This window comes from Pseudorca crassidens, chromosome 11 (assembly GCF_039906515.1).
Source record: "Pseudorca crassidens isolate mPseCra1 chromosome 11, mPseCra1.hap1, whole genome shotgun sequence".
Classification (NCBI taxonomy): domain Eukaryota; kingdom Metazoa; phylum Chordata; class Mammalia; order Artiodactyla; family Delphinidae; genus Pseudorca; species Pseudorca crassidens.
Window position 1 is genome coordinate 105,511,278 of NC_090306.1, and position 21,541 is coordinate 105,532,818.

General features: G+C 65.4%; 1 protein-coding gene across 1 annotated transcript; it reads left to right on the forward strand.

Moving 5' to 3' along the window:
* Positions 1-10,188: 10,188 nt before the first annotated feature.
* PIM3 (Pim-3 proto-oncogene, serine/threonine kinase) lies at positions 10,189-13,294 on the forward strand. Its single transcript, XM_067698447.1, has 6 exons — positions 10,189-10,555; positions 10,662-10,771; positions 10,860-10,910; positions 10,997-11,366; positions 11,880-12,056; positions 12,136-13,294. Exons 1-6 carry the CDS (start codon positions 10,471-10,473, stop codon positions 12,321-12,323), a joined length of 981 nt encoding a protein of 326 aa, XP_067554548.1. The 5' UTR covers positions 10,189-10,470; the 3' UTR covers positions 12,324-13,294.
* Positions 13,295-21,541: the final 8,247 nt, after the last annotated feature.

Genomic DNA, 21,541 nt, shown 5'->3' on the forward strand with positions numbered 1-21,541 from the left:
CCAAGAGCCTGTGGAACTGGTCTTTCCAGGTGTGTGTGTGTGCATACACGTGTGTATGTGGACTGGAGCCCAGCCAGAAGGCAGGTGGAACAGAGGCCACAGCCTGCGTCATGGGTAGCACCTCAGGGCACCAGCCCAGCGGGGGGGGGGATGGGCAGGCAGCGTCCACTCCTCTCCTGTTCACGACTCAGAGACACAAGGAGGCCAGATTTGGCCTGGGGCCTGGCTACCGGGCGGGGCCGAGACCCAGCTCTGCCCCCCGGCCCTCGGCCCAAGGGCAGTCTGGCCAGTGCCCTCCAGAGCCCTTGAACTCACACTGAGGGCAGGGCCGGGCTGCATGTGCTGCTCAGATGGGCGGCCCTGCTCCACGTGCCAGGGCCCCAGCCGCCAGGCCAGCTGATGCTGACCCCAACCTGCCTCCCCCAGGGGCTCGGGGCCCAGGCAGGCAGGCAGGTCACCTCTGCTGGGCTCCCCAGTGTCCCGGCAGGTGGGATTGCAGGAGGGCAGACCCTCCGCCGAGGCCCCCTGGCCACTGCTCAGCCCAGCCTGCCTGCTCTCCTGCCCCCACTGTGGGCTCCTTCCCGCGGGCGCTGTGCCCAGCAGTCCTCACCGACTCCAAGACTCGACGACTCGACATCTCTCTGCCCTGGCCACCCCTCCCCACCTCCTTGACCCCAAGTTCTTACACAAGGACTGGCACGGGGCCAGCCTACGAAGATGCCCCAGCCCCTCCTGCCCGGCCTTAGGCTCTGGGTCGCCCACCCAGCTCCCCTGCCTGTCCCCCCTGCCCCTGTCCTGGTGACCCCTAGCCTTGGTTCTCTAGCCTGTGAGCAGGGCAGCATTGCCCAACCTCAGCTGACACTTGGGGCCTGGCCAGCCACTTGCGTCCCCGAACCTCAGTTTCCCCACCTGTAAATGAGGACCAAGAGGACGACCACATGGCCCGGCTCTGCCCTCAGAGCCCGTGTGGGCAGGTCCTGGCGGGACAGGCTCCCCTGCTCCCCCGCATGACAGGCCTCTGCTTTAGGAAGGGTGCCAGTACCTGGGATCCAGGAGCCGGACCGAAGCCCCCCCAGGCCTGAGCTGCAGGCAGTACGGCAGGCGCTTTGAGGCTTGCCCAGCCTGAGCCGGCCAGGGGGCCCAGGGCGGCACGGGGACCAGCGCGCATCCACGCCCGGAAGTGAAGGGCGGCTGGCAGAGGGGTTCCATGCCACCAGAGGTGGGAGAGGCAGGAGCAGGTCGCACGGGGCTTCGAGGTGCCACCACCTGCCCATGGCCCAGGTGCCTCCCCGCACCTCCCCCCCGCAGTCCTACCAGGGGCAGCTGCTGCTCCCTGAATACCCATCCTGCAGCTGAGAGGACTGAGGCCAGCGGCTCTGCTGCTTCTCCACAGGCAAGAGGGAGCCCTGCAAGGGTTTTCAGTGGGGAGTGGTGTGTTCGCAGAAGCAGTCTCCAGGTGCTGCTTCGGAGGGACTGGAGAAGCGGCCGGGCCTGGGGGCTGGGGTGGGGGCCGGGTGGGGCGGGATGGATACCAGGGCCAGGGCAGCGGTGGGGGCCCTGGGTCCGCTCGCTCTCCTGCTGCCCGTGCAGCTGACTTGCCCACCTGGGTGTGGCTCCAGGGCGGGGTCGAAACCCTGCACAGGTGTGTCCCCGAAACCGCGAGTCAGCGGCTCCCTGGTTGCCAGGCCGCCAGAGAGCCACGCGGGACTGCCAAGATGGGGGTGGCGGAGACAGACCTGGTGGTAAGGAGCAGAGGGCTAGAATGGGGCGTCGCTTGGGTCCCCATAGGCCCCAGCTGGGAGGTAGGAGGGAGGCAGTCTGGCACAGGTTCAGGAAGGGCAAGGGCAGAGGCTCCTCGGCCCAGCTGGGGTGGAGACACCTGCAGCCCCCCATCACATCCCCCACCAGCAGTGCTGGGGAGTGACCAAAGGCCCCATTTTGCAGATATTAAGCTGGGCTCTGCCTGGAACCCCCCACGCCCGGGTCCCAGCCCCCCCCCAGGGGGCCACCTGACCCAGGACCCCGTTCCTGAGCCCACTCAGACCCTGGGAGGCCAGACCCCCAAAAGGAGGCAGAGGGTGCTGGTACGGGGTCCTCTCTGGGCCAGGTGGGCGTCCTGTCCACCGAATACCGCAGCCCAGCAGGGCCCCAGCTGGCAGGACGCCAACGCTGCTCGAGGTCAGGGTCAGGCGGGGAGCCAGGCCTGCCCAGGGCAGCTGGAAGCGGGAGAGGCTGGTGGCCGGGGATGGGGAATTTCGTGGGGGTGGGGAGCCTAGCCAGAGAGGAAAAGTGCAGAATTCTTTCCATTCTTCCCGTTTCTCTGTGATGACTCAGCAGCTCTGCCCACTGGCTCCATGGCCCTGAGGCAGGCGAGGCCCACTGGCGGCCCAGGAACGTGCCCACCCCGGGGTGGGGTGGGGGGAGTGTCCCAGCACCCCTCCCTGTGGAGTCCCCGCCCCACCTGTCACCCGCAGGCGCGCTCCCACTGCTGTCTCCTGCCCCAGCCCTGCCTCCTCCGCCAGGTCTTCTAGGGAGCTGGGCGCCCACTGCCCCAAGGGGAGGTGGCCCTGGGCCCTGGGGTAGAGCACCCGTCCCTGCAATGGGCAGGTCTGCAGGGGCTTTGAGGCCCTGTCCTCAGCCCCACTGCGGTGGTCAGGGCGGGGCGGGCGGGCGGGAGGGCCTCTCCTGGGCTTTGGGCTCCTGTCCGGACAGTGGGTCCAGAGTCCCCAGCCCTTGGCCACACCCTGCCGCAGCCCACTGGTCTCCTTCCTCCGGAGGGGGTGGCCCCGGGGGCAGAGGGGGCCGGTGCTGCAAGCCAGAGGGACACGTGCACTGAGGGGCCCGCTGCGTGTCCGCACGGGTGGGCTGCTACCTGGGCCCTGACCCCGCCGACAGCCACGGGGAGCTCCTCCTGGCTCCTGGGCTCTGCAGCACCCCCGGCACCACCACCTCCTCCAGGAAGCTGGTGGGAGTGAGTATGGGGCATTTAGGGATGAGCCGGGCAAGAGTTGGGGGCGTCCTGAGGCCACGCAGCTCTCGAGCTCCCCCCCGAGCCGTCACTTCCTGGGGAGCGGCGAGTGGCCTGAGGCTGGAAACCAGCCTGGCCACTTCTTCTGGATGGGGTGCTGTGCCCAGGCCAGCTCGGGGCCCTGGGTAAGGCTGCCAGGGAGCCCTGAGCAGAGACGGGGACAGGCCACCCCAGGGCTTCAGTGGGCCCTCGGACTTCCCCAGTCCGTGCTGCAGCCTGAACTCAGGGGACGGCTCCAGAGCTCCAGCAGCCCTGAACCCCCCTCCTTTAGCTGCTCTTAATGCCCCCCCCATACCAGGACTTCACGATGAGCCAGGAAGGGCCTCCAGCCTGAGTTCAGGGTTCAGGGTCACCAGACTCTCCCCATCATCCCCCACAGGCCTGGGCAGCAGCTCCTGAACGTTGACATTCCCCAGTGGGCAGCACTCTGCCCCCGCTGCGTCCTGGATCCACATGCCCAGGGGCGTCTTGCTTCCCTGCACAGGCTGGCGCTGGGGGTGCCAACCTGGGTCCCTACAGCCAGTGCTGCAGCGGGGAGAGTCTGGAAGACCACACAGGTCTCCTGGGGCCTGTCTGGCAGGCTTGCCCCCTGCCCTGGCCCGGCTGCACATCCAGGCTATGGCCACTGGGGTCTGGCCGCTGCCCGCAGGCCTGGGTCTGCTCCCAGCAGGCATGGAAGGAGAGGGTCGCCTGAGGCTTGGGTCCAGGGAGCCTCGTGCACCGCTGTGTGCTGGCAGGGTGCCGAGCGTCGTGAAGACAGCCCTCGCCAGCGCAGTTCTTACCGCGCCCCACCAGCAGTTGAACCACACTGTATCTTCCTTGAAACCACTAACCGCCCCGCCCCCCCCCGCCCCCGGCCGCCAATGCCCAGGTGTGGGGGGGCTCTTCCCTAGCTCTCCATTTCTTTTTTTTTTTCCCTAATAAATTTATTTATTTTGGGCTGCATTGGGTCTTTGTTGCTGTGCGCGGGCTTTCCCTAGTCGCAGTGAGCGGGGGCTACTCTTCGTTGCGGTGCGCGGGCTTCTCATTGCGGTGGCTTCTCTTGTTGTGGAGCACGGGCTCTAGGCGCGCGGGCTTCAGCAGTTGTGGCTCGCGGGCTCAGTAGTTGTGGCTTGCGGGCTTCGTTGCTCCATGGCATGTGGGATCCTCCCGGGCCAGGGCTCGAACCCATGTCCCCTGCATTGGCAGGCGGATCCGTAACCACTGCACCACCAGGGAAGTCCCCCTAACTCTCTATTTCTGAACCATTAAAGGAGGGGACCCAGAGGGATCCATTAAAGGGGGAGCCCAGGCTTTTGGGCTCTGAGCTGTGTGGGCACCGCCTGGGGCTGGCAGGGAAGGGCCAGATCAAGGCTGGTCCGAAACCGTCATCCATCTTGCTCTGCTTCGTTCCAAGCCTGATCCATTCTTGGGCGAGGTTCATGCCCTGGCAGTGACACTCTCCTATCTTCCTGGAGGGGCCAGTTACCGCCCTCGGGCTCATCCTTCCCCTGAGGCCCCTGTCTCCCTACCACAACAGCCCCACAGGCCACCGCTCTCATCTGTGTGACGTGGTGTGAGAGCAAGGCCCACGGAGAGCTGCGCGGGGGGCACATGAGTGTGCTGAGCACGGGCACATATTCACTAAATGCGGGTCTCCACGGCCGTTATTCGTCCCGACCCCATGTTTACTGTGACCAGGCCCTCCCGGCCGTGCTCCGGAGACCCCGGGTCCATCTGTAGGAGGCAGTTTCTCCGTGGCCTGAGCGTGGTCTGAGCGTGGCCCTGGCCAGCCCTGGGACTGAATGAAACTCTCCCAAGACAAGGTCATTCCTGCCGCAGGCCCTGGGCCCCAAGGTCTCCAAGGCAAGCTGCGCTGCTCTGACCCCCGACCCTTGACCCTCTGTGGCTCCCACCTGGCTGAATGCCCCCCACACCCTCCCATTCTGGTTCGGCCTTGGAGACTCAGCTGAACTGGGCCTCCTCCAGGAAGCCCCGGTGTGGGACCCACTGGCTGCATGGCTCCTGGAGCCCAGCGCAGGACACCGCGTGCAAATCAGAGGCAGACACAGGCAGGTCGGCCCAGCTTCCGGCTCCTTGGAGACCGCCCTCCGAGGCCCCTTCTGTGCCTCTCCCTCACCTCCGCGCTGGGGCCGCAGCAGCAGGGACTGAGGAGCCCAAGCCGCCAGGGCACCATCTATAGAGGCCGCCGGGGCTCAGAGGCTGCACCTGCTTCTGGGGTCGGGGCGCGGGGTCCCTGCAGGGGGCAGCCCTGCCGGCCCCAGCCCCCCGGGGACTGGGCTTCTGGGGTGAGCAGGGGGCGTGAGATGGGACGGCCCTCCCCCAGTCCCATCCAGGCTGGGCTCCTTGACCTTGGGCTCTCAGCACAGAGATGGTGGAGCTGCCAGAGTCGGCTGGGCCCCGCCCCAGGCATCCCCATCCCAGGGAGCCCCTAGGGTCTCCCTTTGAAATCTGGGACCTCTGCACAGGACAACAGCTAAAGCCGTCACAGCCGCGTGTAGCACGCGTGTACTGTGCGCCCCAGAAGCACGTCACAGGCATCTCACTGGCTCCTCCGCACAGCCCTGCACGGGGGTGGCCAGAGCCCCACAGGTGAGGCCCCAGCACAGGGGTGGCCAGAACCCCACAGGTGAGGCCCCAGCAAAGTGGCCAGGGAGCTGGTCCAGTGCCAAGGCTGTGCTCACAGCCTGCGGGGGCCTGGCCCCAGTGCCGGGCCGGAAGCCGGGTGAGGAGGGGAACCCTGCAGCCCAGGCAGGTCCCCGATGGGTTGTCACCGCTCCCATCGCCGCCACCCCCAAGGCCGGTGTTGGGCGCTCCAGTCCAGCTGCATTTGCGGTCAGGTCCACTGGGACCCCAGCCTTTCCCTGGGTTGGGCCCGGGTGCTCCCTCGTTCGTTTTTCGGGGTCCCCTTGGCCAAGAGTCCAGGTGACCATTGCCAGGCCGTGGGCGGCTCTCAAGGTGTGAATGCTGTGCGGTGGCAGCAGGGGGTGTGCCCAGAGGGAATGGCAGCCCTTGAACTTGGGCCAGTCTTGGCCTTGAGTCAGGCCAGGCTGGGGTCTCCTGGGCGGGGCAACCAGAGTTCCCACAGGCCACCACCCACCAGCTCCCACTGAGGGACACCCCAGCCCCAGCCCAGGCCCCACCCCAGTTGCCTTTGGGGAACATTGCAAAACCCTGGCTTGGCTCTGCTGACTCCCCTCCCCGGTGGGTGAGAGGCCAGGACGGAGGCGAGAGCAGGCCAGAGGGAAGGCCCCTCCCGCCTCAGCCAGGCTGTGGCCCTGTGTCGGGGGTTTTCCATGCGGCACGCAGGCAGGGCCAGGTCCCAGGGCTCCCAGAGCCCAGTTTGGGGCCGGGGCAGGGGTGGCACTGGTGTGAAGCTGGGTGCTGTCGAGCCAGGCCCTATGGGCTGGGGAGGGGTCAGGCCCGGCGGGCCAGGGGTTCCTGCAGTGGGAGTGGAGGCTGGACGGGGCTCAGGGGGACAGCTCTGACTGTGGGCCAAGTCACCAGGACGGACCCTGACGGCTGGAGCGGCCCTGGAGGATTGGAGGCAGGATGATGGTGTGCTGACGGCGGGTGCTGGGGAGACCTGGGGACCATGGGAGCACAGACAGGGTTGAGGAGCAAGTGGGGGTCCTCCAGGCATGGCCTGGGGTGAGGGGCATGGAGAGGCCCAGGGCTGGGCCGAGCAAACCTGTGGGATGTCCAGGGGCAGCTGGAAAGAGGCCAGTTGAGGAGGCCTTGGTTGTTGACATGGGGGGACAAGGTGGGTGAGGGCCCTGACCCGGCGTAAGTGCCCGCCCCCCCGTGCTCCCTGCTCTGTGGGCGTGTCTGTAAGCGTGTGTCCATGAGTGTGGATGTGTGTGGATGGAAGACAGGGTGCTGGCCAAGGCTATCTGTAGCCCAGCCTCCTCTTCCTCCCCAGTCTGGGGAGGATAGCCTGGCTCCAGTCACCATGGCAACAGCCGTCCCTCCCACCAGCAGGACAGGGTTACCTTGTGGGGCTGGCTGTGCAGGGTTGGGGTAGGCTGCTTCCAGGGTGGGGCGGGGTGCAGCCCCCTGGAAAGATCCAAGCTGCCCCCCCCACTAAGGAAACACCTCCCTTGAGAGGCCACTGGGAACTTGAAGAGGCACCTGGCCCCGCTGTGAGGCTGCCCCTCTCAGCAGGATGGCCCCATGGAGGGAGGCGCTCACAACACGCTGGCCTGAGCCTCGGGCACGCCAAGGAATGGTGGGAGGCCAAGGGACCGGGCCTGACCTCTGTGGTCAGTGCGGTGGCCTGGTGCCTCAACCTCAGCTGAGCCTCCTCCTGGGGGCCTCTCCCCGCCGTCTGCAGGAGTGGCCCCAGCTCTGTGGCCCATGGAGTTGCTGACCTGGGCCAGGCCTGCTTGTGGGGCCCAGAGCTATTTTTAAGGCCCACCGGATGGGCCTTCCAGGAACCAGGAAAAAACAGGCAGGGTTTGACATCCTGCACTGCTGGGGGTGTGGCTGGAAGTGCAGTGTGGATCAGAACTGCAGGGAAGGGGTGGCCTGGGGTTACTGACCAAGGGCCATGCCCAGGGCAGAAGGGCAAGAGGCCCCTGGGGCTCAGATTTGGCCTTGCCTCCCTGTACAAGGAGGAACACCCGGGGGAACACCTCAGAACCTCGATGTGCCAAGCTGAGAAACGGCTGGGTCATGTCTGCCTGCAGGGTAAGGGCAGGGGGAGGTGGGCAGCACCTTGCCTGAGTCCTGCCCATGAGGCGGGGTCACTTTGGGTACTGGGGGCCCCCAGTGCTGAGGAAACATGGGCCCTGGGTGGCTGCACAGGCAGAGATGCCAGCCCCCTGCCCGGCCTATTCCTTGGGCCAGATTGGGCCTGAAAGAGGCCCCCCTGCAGGACAGCCCTTGGTAGGGACGGGTGTCCAAGTCCATTCTGACCCTCAGGGATTCACAGTCCATGCAGGACACACACACACACACACACACACACACACACACACACACACACACACACACTAGAAAGTCCAGAACACACAAGTCTGGATGAGATGAAGGCTCTGAGTAAACCTCCATCTCAGGAAAGAGGCTGCCTCCTGCTCTGTCCTCCACTCCCAGACTAAGCAGGGGACCCCTCGCCACTCCCAGAGCCCCCAGGGGCTTCCACAGGTGGCTCAGCCCAGCTTCAGGGCTGGGGGAGGAGGGACACACACTGCCCCTTTCTGAAGGAGAGTGAATCCTGCTCTGAGTTTGGGGAGACTCAGGGTCTTCAGATCAAGACTCTGCAGCTGGTGGGGTGCAGGGGGTGGCCCTCAGCCCCAGGATGCTGGCCTCCCAAGGCTGACTCTCAAGGCCAGGGACCAGCTGGGCGCACAGGCCAGGACACCCAAGGAGGACTGGCCTGCAGGTTCACATGGGAGGTCTGGAGGCCCAGAGGGGAGGCCACCGGGAACCTCGGCCCCTGTCGGCTAAGTTGGAACCGCCCTCAGAGTCACATCTTGACACCTAGATCCAGGATGCTCTCCAGCACTCCCACCCTCCCTAGCCCAGGACAGGCTGTGGGTCCAGGAACCTGTAGCAGCCTGATCTGAGGAGGAAGCCTCTGAGGACCATCCAGTGGTCCCCTGGAAAAACCCACAAGAAGACAAGAGCCCCTGGATTCTACTTCAGGGGCAGGCATCCTGCCTTGGATCTGACCCCATGAGGAGCACTGTACTGGCCTGGGGACTGTGGTTAACCGGCCGGCCCTGGCCCTGCCTTTATGGGTCCACATCGCAGGAGGGCGGTGGACAGAGCTCAGAAAGATAAAAACCTAAAAGCTGTACCAGTGGAGGGTCCACTCTCTGCCCTGGGAGAGTGACTGTGGCAGCTAAGGGATGTGACTTGGGGTAGGCTGGGTGTGCTGAGGGAGCCAGCAGGCTGGCCAGGGCCCCTGAGGCAGGTGAGTGCACATGCTTGGAGGTCACACCTGAAGGTAACCTCTGATGGGCCCAGGGATGTGGATGCCATGATTAGGTCCCAGCCTGGTCCCCAGGGGCCACGGGGAGTACCTGCGATGCCAGAAGGACCAGTACCTTGACCTCCTGGTTCCCCCAACCCTCAACCCTCTCTGGGATGGCTGTGGGAAGCAGTGGACGTCCTGAGCTCAGCCACTGGGACTGGCAGACGGCTGCTCACACCTGAGCTGCTCAGGCCGGTGACTTGGGCTGAGGTTGGCAACCCGTGGGGTTGGATGAGTCTGTGCTATACAAAAGGCAGAGGACAGGCTCAGGTCCAGACGAGGGCCCTGAAGACCTAGTCTGGCTCTGGCTCTGACAGAGGCGGGCAAGGTGGCCTCCCTGGTAGAGGTGGACAGCAGCTGGGCCTGGAGGGCAACCAGGTGGGTGGAGAGCCGAGGAGGGCTCTCCAGGCACGGGGTCAGCAGGGCAAAGTTCCTGGGAGGGAGGCGGAGTCAGGGAGGGACCTCGGGCTGCGGGCTTTGAGGTCAAGCCCGGGTAAGAACGAAGGCCCGGGGTAGGCAGAGTGGAGCCTCAGCCCACCCGGGGGCCGCGAGGCCCGGGGCGCTGTCGCCCGGCGGGGTCCCCCAGGGGGCGAAGGTGCCAGCCGCTCCAGGCCACGGGCGCGTCGGGGTGCGCGGACTGCCGGGGAGGCACAAGCACAGCCTGGGGTATCGGGGGCGCCTCCCAGACCCCGCCGCTCCTCGGGACCCCACCGCCGCATTCCTGGCTCAGCCGCCCTCGCCCGGCCGGTGTAGCCGGTGACCTTCCCGGCGCGGCCTGGGGCGGGGCCCTGGCCCCGCCCCGTCCGCGCGACGCCACTGGCTGGGCCCCGTGCCCTTTGCAAACACCGGCTCCCATTGGCTCCCGCGGCCCCGCCCCGCACTCCCGGGCCACCGCCCGCGCGGGAACTGCGCGTGCGCGGGGGCGTGTGTGACCGCGGAGAGGTGACGCGCCACGCCGTGCCGTGCGCCTCCGCGACTCCGCTCCCGCCAGCTAGTCCCAGGCGGTTCGCCGCGCCCCCCGCCCGCCCCCGCCCACTCCGGAAGGCGCGCCGGCCTCTTCCCGCCGTCGCCTCGGCAGCTTACGCGGGTTCCAGAGGCGACCGCCGCCGCTCAGCCCCGGCGGAAGGGGGCGGGGCCCCGGCTCGGCCCGCCCCCGCGGAGGGATACGCGCGGCCGCGGCCCAAAAGCCCGGGGCGAGGCGGCCCGGGCGTGTGAGCGGGTCGGTCTGCTGCGCGTGTCGTCGTGGTCCACGCGGGGCTTGGTCGGGCAGTGCGCCGCGTGGACGGCCTCGCCCGAACAGGCCCGCGCTCCGAGGCCGGCGGTCCCGGCGCACCTGCCCGCTGTCCGCGTCGGGGCTACGCGCGGCCCGGAGAGGCCGTCCTCTCGCGTTCTCCACCGCGCGGGGAGCCGGGCCGGGCAAGAGGCGGCGCGGAGGCCGGGGGCCCGCGCCCGGCCGCCGCCCGCGATGCTGCTCTCCAAGTTCGGCTCCTTGGCGCACCTGTGCGGACCAGGCGGCGTGGATCATCTCCCGGTGAAAATCCTGCAGCCAGGTATGCGGGGGCCGGGGGTGTGGGCGCGCACCGAGGTTGGGCGTCCACCGGGGTCGGGGGGCCGGGCTCTCCGGTCGCACCAACCCCGCCCGTGCGCTCTCCACAGTCAAGGCAGACAAGGAGAGCTTCGAGAAGGTGTATCAGGTGGGCGCCGTGCTGGGCAGCGGCGGCTTCGGCACGGTCTACGCAGGCAGCCGCATCGCCGACGGGCTCCCGGTGAGTCTGGCCGCCCGGCACCCGGGATTCTCGGCCCGCGCGCGTCGTTGCGTCCGCGTGGGCCTGACCACTGGTCCCTTCCCCCCAGGTGGCCGTGAAGCACGTGGTGAAGGAACGGGTGACCGAGTGGGGTAGCATCGTAAGTGTGGGCGGGGAGCGCGGGGCGCCGGGCGGAGCGGGGGACGCGGGCGCCGGGCGGAGCGCGCTGACCGCCGTGTCCCTTAGGCCGGCGCGGCTGTACCCCTGGAGGTGGTGCTGCTACGCAAGGTGGGCGCGGCCGGAGGCGCGCGCGGGGTCATTCGCCTGTTGGACTGGTTCGAGCGGTCCGACGGCTTCCTACTGGTGCTGGAGCGGCCCGAGCCGGCGCAAGACCTCTTCGACTTCATCACGGAGCGGGGCGCGCTCGACGAGGCCCTGGCGCGCCGCTTCTTCGCGCAGGTGTTGGCCGCCGTGCGCCACTGTCACGGCTGCGGGGTCGTGCATCGCGACATCAAGGACGAGAACCTGCTGGTGGATCTGCGCTCGGGCGAGCTCAAGCTCATCGACTTCGGCTCGGGTGCGCTACTCCGCGACACCGTCTACACCGACTTCGACGGTGAGCGCCCTCCCCGCGGCGAGGGCCGAGGGGCTGGCGACTGTTGGGGCCGCGCGCCGCGCTGGCTTGCCCAGAGCGGGGCCTCGGGCCGTTGGGTCCGCCAGGTTGGGGCGCGGGGCGGACTCCAGACTCCTCTTGGCCGGCGCCGCCTCGGGCCTCCCCTGCGCGCGTGCGGAACGCGGGGGCGCCGCGCAGAAATCCCCGCATTGCGGTGCCGGGGAAGCCGGGGCTCCCTGCCCCTCCCCTTCCCGGTATCCTCACCTCACATCTGTTTGTTGTGAAACCGGACCCCGCGCTCATGTGATCCGCCTCCCGCGCAGGGCCAGCTGGGCGGGCGGGGCGGCGGCGCCAGGGGAGACCACGCCTGCCGGGGTTTTTCCAGGGTGAGGACCGGCCCCCGGCTCCAACGCGGAGAGGATCAGCTGGGAGCCAGGGGTCTCGGTGTTCGCGTGCTGCCGGCCTGGTGGGGCGCCGACCCGGCAGCCGGTCTGCTAAGCCCCGTGTGTCCCCCAGGCACCCGCGTGTACAGCCCTCCGGAGTGGATCCGTTACCACCGCTACCACGGGCGCTCGGCCACCGTGTGGTCTCTGGGCGTGCTGCTCTACGACATGGTCTGCGGGGACATCCCCTTCGAGCAGGACGAGGAGATTCTCCGGGGCCGCCTCTTCTTCCGCAGGAGGGTCTCCCCAGGTGCGCTGAGGGGCTGGGCCTGCCACTGGCGGCGAGGTGTCGCGGGGCGGCCCTGTCCTGACCCCCTCTTCCCCCACAGAGTGCCAGCAGCTCATTCAGTGGTGTCTGTCCCTGCGGCCCTCTGAGAGGCCCTCGCTGGACCAGATCTCTGCCCACCCCTGGATGCTGGGGGCTGAGGGGGGCACCCCGGAGAGCTGTGATCTGCGGCTCTGCGCCCTGGACACGGACGATGGGGCCAGCACCACGTCCAGCAGCGAGAGCTTGTGAGCAGGGCCTGCCCCTGGCCGTGGGAACCGGAGGGGACCCCTGCGCTATGCCCGGGCCTGCGCTGGGCCGGCTCTGCCGGGCTGTCTGCCCCTTGCGAAAAGCAGTGACCTCCGACCCCTGGTGACTTTCGCCTTTGGCACCGGCCGGTTCCTTTGCTTTGAGTGCCTTTTCGAACGCTGCTCTCACGGGACTTAGTTTTCTCAAGCTCTGTCTGTCCAAAGACACTCCGATCCAAGCCAGGTCCCGCCTGCCCACGGCCGGCGCTTGACCCGAGACCGTCCCTCTCCTGTGCTGCTCCGGAGGTGGCCCTGACCTCCCCGCCCCTCTGCGTCTGACGTGTCGGACCAGGAGCTCTCCCGTGTCCTGTGGCCTCGTCTCACATGGGCACGGGGTCCCTCATCATGCCCCCCCCTCCCACCCTCGTGTCTCGGTGTTCGTCTGGGCACGTCTGTGCACAAGCAATGCAACGTTCAGGCCTTGCTGCCCGCCCGCCCACCCGATGCGTGTGCAACCGTCTTATTTATGGTGTGACCCCGAGGAGGGCTATTTATTGTTTAATTTATTTGTTGAGGTTCCTCCCTCCCAGCAGCCCTAGCTCCTCAAGGCCTGTGGGCAGAGGAGGGGGCGGCCGTGCGTGTGGACCCCAGGTCCCAATCCTACCCGTGTCTGTCAGAAGGTGGACTTGTACAGTGGCTAATTTAAGGGGAGTGGGTGACCCCGCCCCCTTGCGGCTCTGCGCCCTTGCGGGGTGGGTTTTAAATTATTGACCTTGTACAGTCTGCTTGTTGGCTCTGGAGGCTGGGGGGTGGGGGGACAGAGTCTCAAGCCTTTAATTTATTTCAGCAGTTGTGTTTGTGTGATCCCGGTGTGCGTAGGCACTGCGGATAGGGTTTTCTTTCAGTTCAGAAGTGAGATGTCTGGAAATCATATTTTTTTATACAGGTATTTCAATTAAACTGTTTTGTATGAAATGGATATTCTGTGTTTACTGGGCTGGGTCGTCTTGGGTAAGAGAAGAGGTTTGGGGAGAAGGGGCATCTGGTCCCTGCATAGCTCCTTCTGCATTTCCTGCGGGGAGGTGGCCGTACGAGGGGCTCAGGCGCTTCCCTCCCAGCTTTTGGCCTTCTTGCTACTCCGTTTGGACCCTGCTGCCCCAGGGGAGTGGGAAACACACTGTGCCCTCGGGCCCCTGGGGGGAGGAGCAGGGAGCCAGGCCTTGGGGGTGTTGCCAGCACGAGTCTGGGGCCGTGGCTGGCAGTGGCCCCAAGACGCTGGAAGGGGTTCTGAAGCATGAGGAGAAGTTTGCCAGGGGATGGGGGTGGGAGGTGTTCCAGGTGCGGAGAACAGAGGTGGCGGGTTGGGCCCTGGCCTGACAGGTGCAGGGTGAGGTGGCGGATGGGAGCCACGGCCAAGTCCAGGTGTGGACACGTGGGCCAGGCTGCAGTGTGAAGGGCAGTCCGTGGAGCGTCTGGCCATGCCCTGCCCCGCCTCCACGGGAGCCCTGTGCTGGGCATCTTGTGCTGGGGCAGGTGCTGGAGCCCCCAGAGGCCTGTCCCTGGGTCCCACGGCCCAGGTCCCGTGTCTCATGCCTGCTGGTGGGCCCTGGGAGCAGAGTTGGACAGAAGGGCGTCCGGGGGCCGAAGGTTAGAGCAGAGGCAGGAGGTTTTGGAAGGCGAAGCTGGAGGAAGTGGAGTCAGCTCGGCCACTCAGAAGTCAGCGGGCGTTCGTGGCCTGCCTGGGGCCTGGCGCCTCCCCCCGGAGCTGCTGCTGAGCCCCCCGCCTCCCCGGGGTGGCCCCCCTCGGTGTGTGGGGTGCCGGGCAGCACTGCCCGAGTCCTGCCAGGCTCCGTGGGGCTCTTCTCCGTTGCTCACCCTGCCTCTCCGCGGAGCAGGGCACTCGGGCAGCGGCCCCGCCCCCCACCCTGGTGACACCGTGATCCCGGCTCCCCCTCTTGCCAGCTGAGGGTGTGCCCTGCCCGTTTACCCCCCCATCCTCAGTCGGTTCATCTTCCAGACCGTCCAGTGAGCACTCCCAGAGCTCGCCTTAGTGTGGGACCCAGTCCGGCTTGGGGAGGGCGAGGCGCCCCCCACGGAGCCGCCAGGCGCCGCAGCCTGCTGGGAAGGCAAGGGGCTCGTGGAATTGGGGACCCACTTGCTGGGCATGGTCTGTGCCACTGGTGCCCCTGGTGTCTGCGGGCCCTCTGCCGGGGTGGGGTCTGTCCTGGCCGTCAGTACTGGCCCTGTCGGTGGGGCTGGGGGCTCCTCTGGCGCAGGGCCTCTTGGGACCAGGATGGGGTTGTTTCCACGGGCAGGATCCCCAGCCCCGCCTTGAGGCTGCTGGCACCGTCGGCTGTGTGGACGGCCTGCGGCTGGAGCAGAGGGGACAGGCTGCTTGAAGACCGTGGAGGGCCCGACCCCCCAAACCCTGTCCTGCCCTCCTCGAGGCTGCCAGCTTCTGGGCCAGGCCCAGGCTTCTTCCAGCAGCCGCAGTCCCAGGGGCTCCCCTGGTCCAGGGGCTCTGACTGTGCTCTGCCAGGCCAGCCCCCATCTCCACTCAGCCTTTGATATCTTGACCAGTTTAGTATCGAGGCTCCTTTAGAACCACTTGCTCACCTCCAGCCCTCAGGGGCTTTCCTTGGGGTTGCACGGAACCCAGAAATCATCACGGAAAGCACCGGAAACCTGAACGCGCTATGGCCCTCGGGGGTGCGAGCACCTCTGCTCGGAGGCGCCCACACCCACGGGAGCGACACAGTACACCCCGCACAGTGCTCACGGCCAGGCCTCCTGGGGGCTGGTGGGTGCTGGCCAAGCCGATGAGGTGGCGGGTGGGCGACCTCTCCGGGCTGCTCACCCACCTGCCTGAGGCCGGCCCCGCTTCCGGGGCAGCGTCTGGGAGGCACATCCAAACGCACTTGCCGCAGCTGTCAGGGCCTCGCTGTTTCTTTCCTCCGGTGCAGCCCCCAAAAGGAAACCTTGGCGTGGCTTTGCTGCCTCGGCTTCTGAGAAAAGGGAAGTGAACCCACCTGGGAGCCCCACCCAACCCTCTGGGCACCCAGACCCTGGCTGGGGGAATCCCCATGCTCTCCGAAGGGGACAGGCTGGGTGGCTCCCACGGGGGCGGTGGAGACTGGACAGGCAGGGGCTGGGGGGCCATCACCTGCCTGCGTGACCCTGGCCCTGAGCACTGCGGCTGGGAAGGGCACCCGGGTCTGTGGACGCTGGCACGTCACAGGCCCGGGCTGGAGCAGGACAGGGTGCGCACTGAGCTGGAGACACACGGGGGCCTCCGGGGAGGGCGCTTGTGAGCGGCAGGGCCCAGGGTCCTGGGCAGGCAGCAGGGACGGTGTCGGCCAGGCCCGGCCGGCCCACAGCGCAAGGGGAGGGAGAGGAGCTCGTTGGGCCCAGTTCATCCCTGACCTGCAGCTGTGGCTGAGGGGTGCAGGGCCCAAGCTGATTTGCTGGCCCTGGGGTTCCTCAGTGGGTCTGTCCCCTCTCTGCAGAGGTCTCTGATTGGGGCGGGGCGGGGGGAGCTGCCTGAGCCCTGGGCACATGACTTCCAGGCAGCCTTGGCAAACCCCTGAGCTTCGATTACACAGTTGACACCCCGCTCTGCCTGCCCCCCGCCCGGTCCCCAAGGGTTCCTGGCAGTCAGGCCTGTCTGGGCAGGGAGGGGAGCAGGGCCTGCCCCTCCAGCACTGGTTACGGTCCTCCTCCTGGCCTGGTCCCTGCAAGAAAGCCCTTCCCAGGTGCCGCCGGGGTGCGGTGTATGGGGGGCCAGCCCTTCCCAGGTGCCGGCCGGGGTGCGGTGTATGGGGGCCTGCTCCCGGATGCATGAATGAGGGGCCCCTCTTTTGGGGGTAGGTCACCTGTACTCGGCACTGAATGAGCCAGGTGAGGGAAACTGAGGCTCAGGGACCCACCCAATGTCACAAACAGCCGAGAAGGCCGCCCCACCCAGGGAGGGGAGGTGCCCTAGGGCGGGACCGCATCTTCCTAACACACAGAGCTCGGAAAGGTGGGCTGGCTCTGACCTGGCCTCTGGCCCCTCCTGCCCGCCCTGCTGCCAGGAGGCCGCCTGCCCTGATCTGAGGCTCAGGCCTTTGGTGGGCAGGGCACCTGACATCACTGGGCCTGCACACCTGCTGGGGAGGCTGGCATCTGGTCCAGGGCCTTCAGGCTTCCCCACCCCAGGCAGCCCTGCAGGAACCCGAGCCAGTTCCTTGGAAGGATGGAGAGGAGAGCTGCTGATGCCCGAGGCACCAGGCCAAGCCCAGCCCAGGAGCCATCTGCCCCATTCCTTGCGGCCCCCAGGTCCCCGCCAGAGCCTGGGCTATGGGGAGGGGGCTGGACTGTGACGGTGAGAAGGCCCTGCTGGTGTCAAGTGGCAGGGCCTCTCTGGGCTGTAGATGCCGTGGGTCCTGGGACCCAGTGACTAGGAAGCCTGGGAGGTTCCACCCCCTGGGCAAGGCCGGCCAGGAAGCCAGGGTTCCTGGACCACTGGGGCACTGCCCGAGGCTGTGTGAGCCCGAAAGCACCAGGCCGCTTGCTGGTCTCCCACTTCCCACCTTGGCGGGGGGAACGGGGCCTGGAGACATCTGGACTGGGGTTCATATCACGGCATGGCCCGCTTGATGGGTCCCCACAGAGGCACCCCCATCCTGGTGAGAGTGTGGGGAGGGGTCTGCAGCCCCACCCTGTGGAGCACCCCAAGGGGGTCGCCCCAAGCCTCCTGACCCTCCCTGCCGGCTGGCTTCTGCTCACCACGCCTCCCCCAAGCCGCCTCAAAGGGCCCCTTCCCTCTGGAGGAAAGCAGACACTCCTGACCCCAGGGGCTCACCCCTGCCAGAGGGGCAGTGACCCAGACAAATGGGCATGATGGTTTCGGGATGTGACAGAGACACGGTGGTGGGGTTCCTAGGGGTCGCTGTCGGCCTTTCTGCTGAGTGGGCCCGAGAGATGGCACTGGCAGCTCTGCAGAGATCTGGGGAGGGAGCGCTGGCAGGGGAAACAGCGGATGCAAAGGCCCTGAGGCAGGTGGAGGAGCCCAGGCCCAGCTTACTCAGGGCTGGAAGCAAAGGACAGACACAGGAGGGGCTGCACAGCCTCCACCAGCACACGCGCTCCTGCAGTGGCCCTGGATTCTCCTGACAGCCTGCTCCACCTGGGTGGGCTAAGGGGGTGGGTAAGCTGAGGGGAAGGAGGTGGGGGGCTTCAGAGGCCCTGAGCCCTGAGCGAAGCCGTGGGGCCGCTCCGCGCCTTCCTGCCCGAGCTCCTGCCGGTCGCAGCACTCTCTGCTGAGAGATGAGGGTTAGGGTGCAGCTGGCCCGCAGACCCCGGCATGCTGGCTGCCGAGGTCCCTGGCGCCGTGGCTGACTCAGCATCCTTCTCAACAGGCCACAGCAGGGGGGGGTGCCCCCTACCCAGGGGCCGAAAGAGGCGCCCAGGGACCCGAGCCGGCCCTGGAGCAGGTCAGGGTTGACTCAGCATCCTTCTCAACAGGCCACAGCAAGGGGGGGGGGTGCCCCCTACCCAGGGGCCGAAGGAGGCGCCCAGGGACCCGAGCCGGCCCTGGAGCAGGTCAGGGGCTGCTGTGGGGTCCCGGAGTCCCAGCTCTGCCCCTGCCCAGTGCAGGCCACTCGGCAGCCTCCTGTCTCCCCTCCAGAAAGGCCCAGGGGGTACCACAGAAAGGGTGCGTGTTTGCCCTTGACTGTGCGCGTCTGTGTGTACCTGTGAGTGTGTATGTAGTATGTGTGGGTGTGCACCTCTGTGTGGTCTGTGCATGTGTCTGGGTGCTCGTGTGCATGTGCACGCGCGTGTGATCCAGCACAGGGTAGTGTGTGTGCACGCATGTGTATCTGTGCATGTTGAGCGTGTGTGCATGTGTGTGCACCCGGGCAGGACCTCATCTACGCAGAGCCCGGAGCCAAGACTCGGGGTGTCCTCCCCCCGTGTTCCGCAGCTGCCTCTGCTGTGTGACGCACCCTCCCTTCAGACGCCGCAGCAGCCCGTGGGGGAGCCCCTGTGACTCAGCGCCTGCGGGGGGGGGGTGGGAGGTGACAGAGGAGGAGCCCGGAACCGGGCAGAGAAGAGGGCAGGAGGCTGTGGCAGTAAAGGTCCTGCCCCCCGAGCGCTCCCGCCGCCCAGCGGCCACCGGCGCGGTGGCAGTGCGGTCACACGCGTGTACGGTGTCAGGGCACAAAGGCGTGTTGGCCCACGTGTAGGGACCGTCTTCAGCCCCAGAGGGGGCTCGAGAGCCATGAGCGCATCAGGGTCATGGGAAGTGGGGGTTCGCAGAGGGCCCTGCCGAGATCTGAGGGGGGGTGGGGGCGGGGCGCCGAGGGGAGGTGAGTGTGCTGGAGTGTGGGGGGTGTCCCGGGCGTGAGGGGCACGTGGGGGGCTCAGGGTCCTCCAAGTCCAGGAGGCAGGTGGGCCCCCGATGACTCGGGAAGCAGAGGCAGTCAGACCCGAGGGCGAGTGGAGGCTCCCCAGGACCCTGTCCACGTGCCCAGGACGCCCCCGCAGGCACAGTGAGGGCCCTCCCTCCACAGCACCCGCCTCCGATGAGTGCTTAAGGGGAGGCCCTGTCCCGTCCTGGTGCTGACCTGCCCTGGGCCTGAGGACACCTCTTTGCGCTGCCGCGCAGGAGGGGAATCGCAGGACCTGGGGGCGGCCGGGGGCTCGGAGCTGTGGTCCACTGGCTTCCCCACCCTGGGACGTTACGTCCCCTTCCTCGTCACACGTGGTCACTGGGGGCCAGCAGTTCTGTCTGCCCTGTACCTGACTCCCTAGTGAGCACAAAGGGGCTGAAGTTTGGGGATCCCCGGGGCCAGTGGGGTCTGTCATGGGGCGAGAAGCAAGGGCCAAGCTGGGCCTGGAACACAGAGGTGTGCACCGTCGGGTTGGCAGGGTGGGTGCCACCTTTCACCCCGGCCACACCGCAACGGTCCCTTCCCTGGGGACACTGGAGCATCGAGTGGAGGCGCCCTGGCCTGGGGGTGGGGTCTCAGGGAGGGGCAGAGCCCAGGGCAGGGTGGTGGCACTTGTGGGGCAGGCCCAGCCCCTCGGCACCATGTTTGTCTCTGCCCAGGCAGCCCACCCTGCGCATCCTCGTGGGGGTCCCCCCTGGGGTCCTCCAGGCGTGTCTGCCTCCGGGGCCCTGCTCGCTGCCCCCCCGAGGTGTGCCCGCCCAGGTGCGCCCCCGCCCGGCCCCGTGCACACACCAGGCCTTTCTCTGCGCAGCCACTGGGGGTCTTGGTCAACCCTGCCCCGCCCCCGCCCTCTCACCCGCGCCCAAGAGCCGCCAGCTGCCCCCGCCTCGGGGCGCACCCCCACCTCCCCTAGACAGTACCCCAGCCTCCCTCCGGCCCCCCAAGGTGCCATGGGTCCCTCACCTCCTGAGGGGCCTGCTCGCTCCAGGACCTGTGTGGGGCGGAGGTGATGAGGGGGCCTCCGCCAGGGGAGAGCCCCGGGGGCAGGGTCCGGGTCAGGCCCTTCCTTTCAGCTGGCTGCCTTTTTAATAACAAGCAAAATTCCTCTTAAAAATAGTCTAAGCCACTTTAAACATTTCTCAGAGAGTTAAATGGAAATCTAATAAAATCTGTGAAAAGTATTTTTAAAACAGCTTTATCGAGGTGTAATTTACATCCCATGAAGTCCACCCACTTTCAACGACTTCAATGAGCCACCCACCCTTCAATGGTTTTAGTAAAACTTCCGAGTTGTGCAACCACCACAGTCCGATTTTAGCACGTTTTCCATCCCCTCGATGATCCCTTGTTCCCCACGAGCAGTCACTCGTCCCCCACCCCAGCCCCTGGCAACCACGCACCTGCTTTCTGTCCCACAGACTGGCCTTTTTTGGACGTTTCATATAAACGGAATCTACAACTTGTAGCGTTTGGTATCTGGTTGCTTTCGCTGAGCACACGCATTTTGAAGTTCATCCGTGACGTAACACGTCCATAGTTGGTTCCCATAAACATATTCCATTGTAGGGAACACGTTCTGCTTATCCGCTCACCAGTTGATGGATGTTTGCTTTTCTTCCCCCACATTTTGGCTCTTACGAATAAGGCTGTTATGTACATTCAGGTACATGTCTTCGTGTGCACGTACATTGTCATTTCTTTTAGGTAGACACCTAGGAATGGAATTGCTGGGTCACGTGGGACATTTCCATGTAACTTTTGAAGAAGTTGGCTCTACAGTTTGCATTCCCACCAGCAATGACCGAGGCTTCCAATGTTTCCACGTCCTTGTCAACGCTCATTATCATCTTTCGTTCTGACTGTAGCCATCCTAGTGGATGTGAAGCGGTGTTGCATTCAGTTTCAATTTGATTTTCCTAATAGCTAATGATGTTAAGCATCTTCTCACATTTGATTAGACATTGCACCAAAGAGGATACTCAGCTTCCCCCCTCCTTCTTTGGTTAAATGTCTAATCAAACTTTCGACCTATTTCTTACTTGGATTGCTTGTCTTATTGTTGTTCTTTAAATCTTATATATGTTTGTGAATTGTGGTAAAATACACACAACAACTTTCAGCGTGTGTCGTATTTTGAGTTGTGAGTGTTCTTTATAGATTCTAAATACAAGTCCTTTATTATTAATACATATAAGATTTGGGAACATTTAACCCAGTTTTCACCATCTTACTGCTGGTGTTTGAAACACAAAACGTTTACTTTTGACCAAGTCCAATTTGTCTGTCTTTTCCATGGGTCCTGTCTTTAGTGTTTGCTGCACCTGAGAACACTATGCGTCACTCAAGGGCACAGAGGTTTTCTTTTATGTTTCCTTTCAGAAGCGTTATGGCTGTAGTGCCTACATTTAGGTTTATGGTTCATTTTGAGTTAATTTTGTGTACGGTGTGAGGTAAGGGTCCAAACTCCTCTTTCTCCATGTGGATGTCCAATTACTATAGCACCATTTGTTGAAGAGTATCCCTTTCCCCAGTGAAAGCTGTGGCACCTTTGTCAAAAATCATCTGATCATTTGTTTCTGGATCTCAGTCCTGTTCCATGGGCCTGGATGTCAGTCCATACTGCAAAACGTGCTGTCTCTATCGCTGTAGCTTTAGTGTAAGTTTTAAAATTGGAAACTCTAAATTCTCCAGCTTTGCTCCTTTAAAAAATTGTTTTGGCTATTTTGTGTCCTTTGCCTTTCCATACACATTTTATGATCAGATTGCTCATTTCTGCCCCCCAGAAATC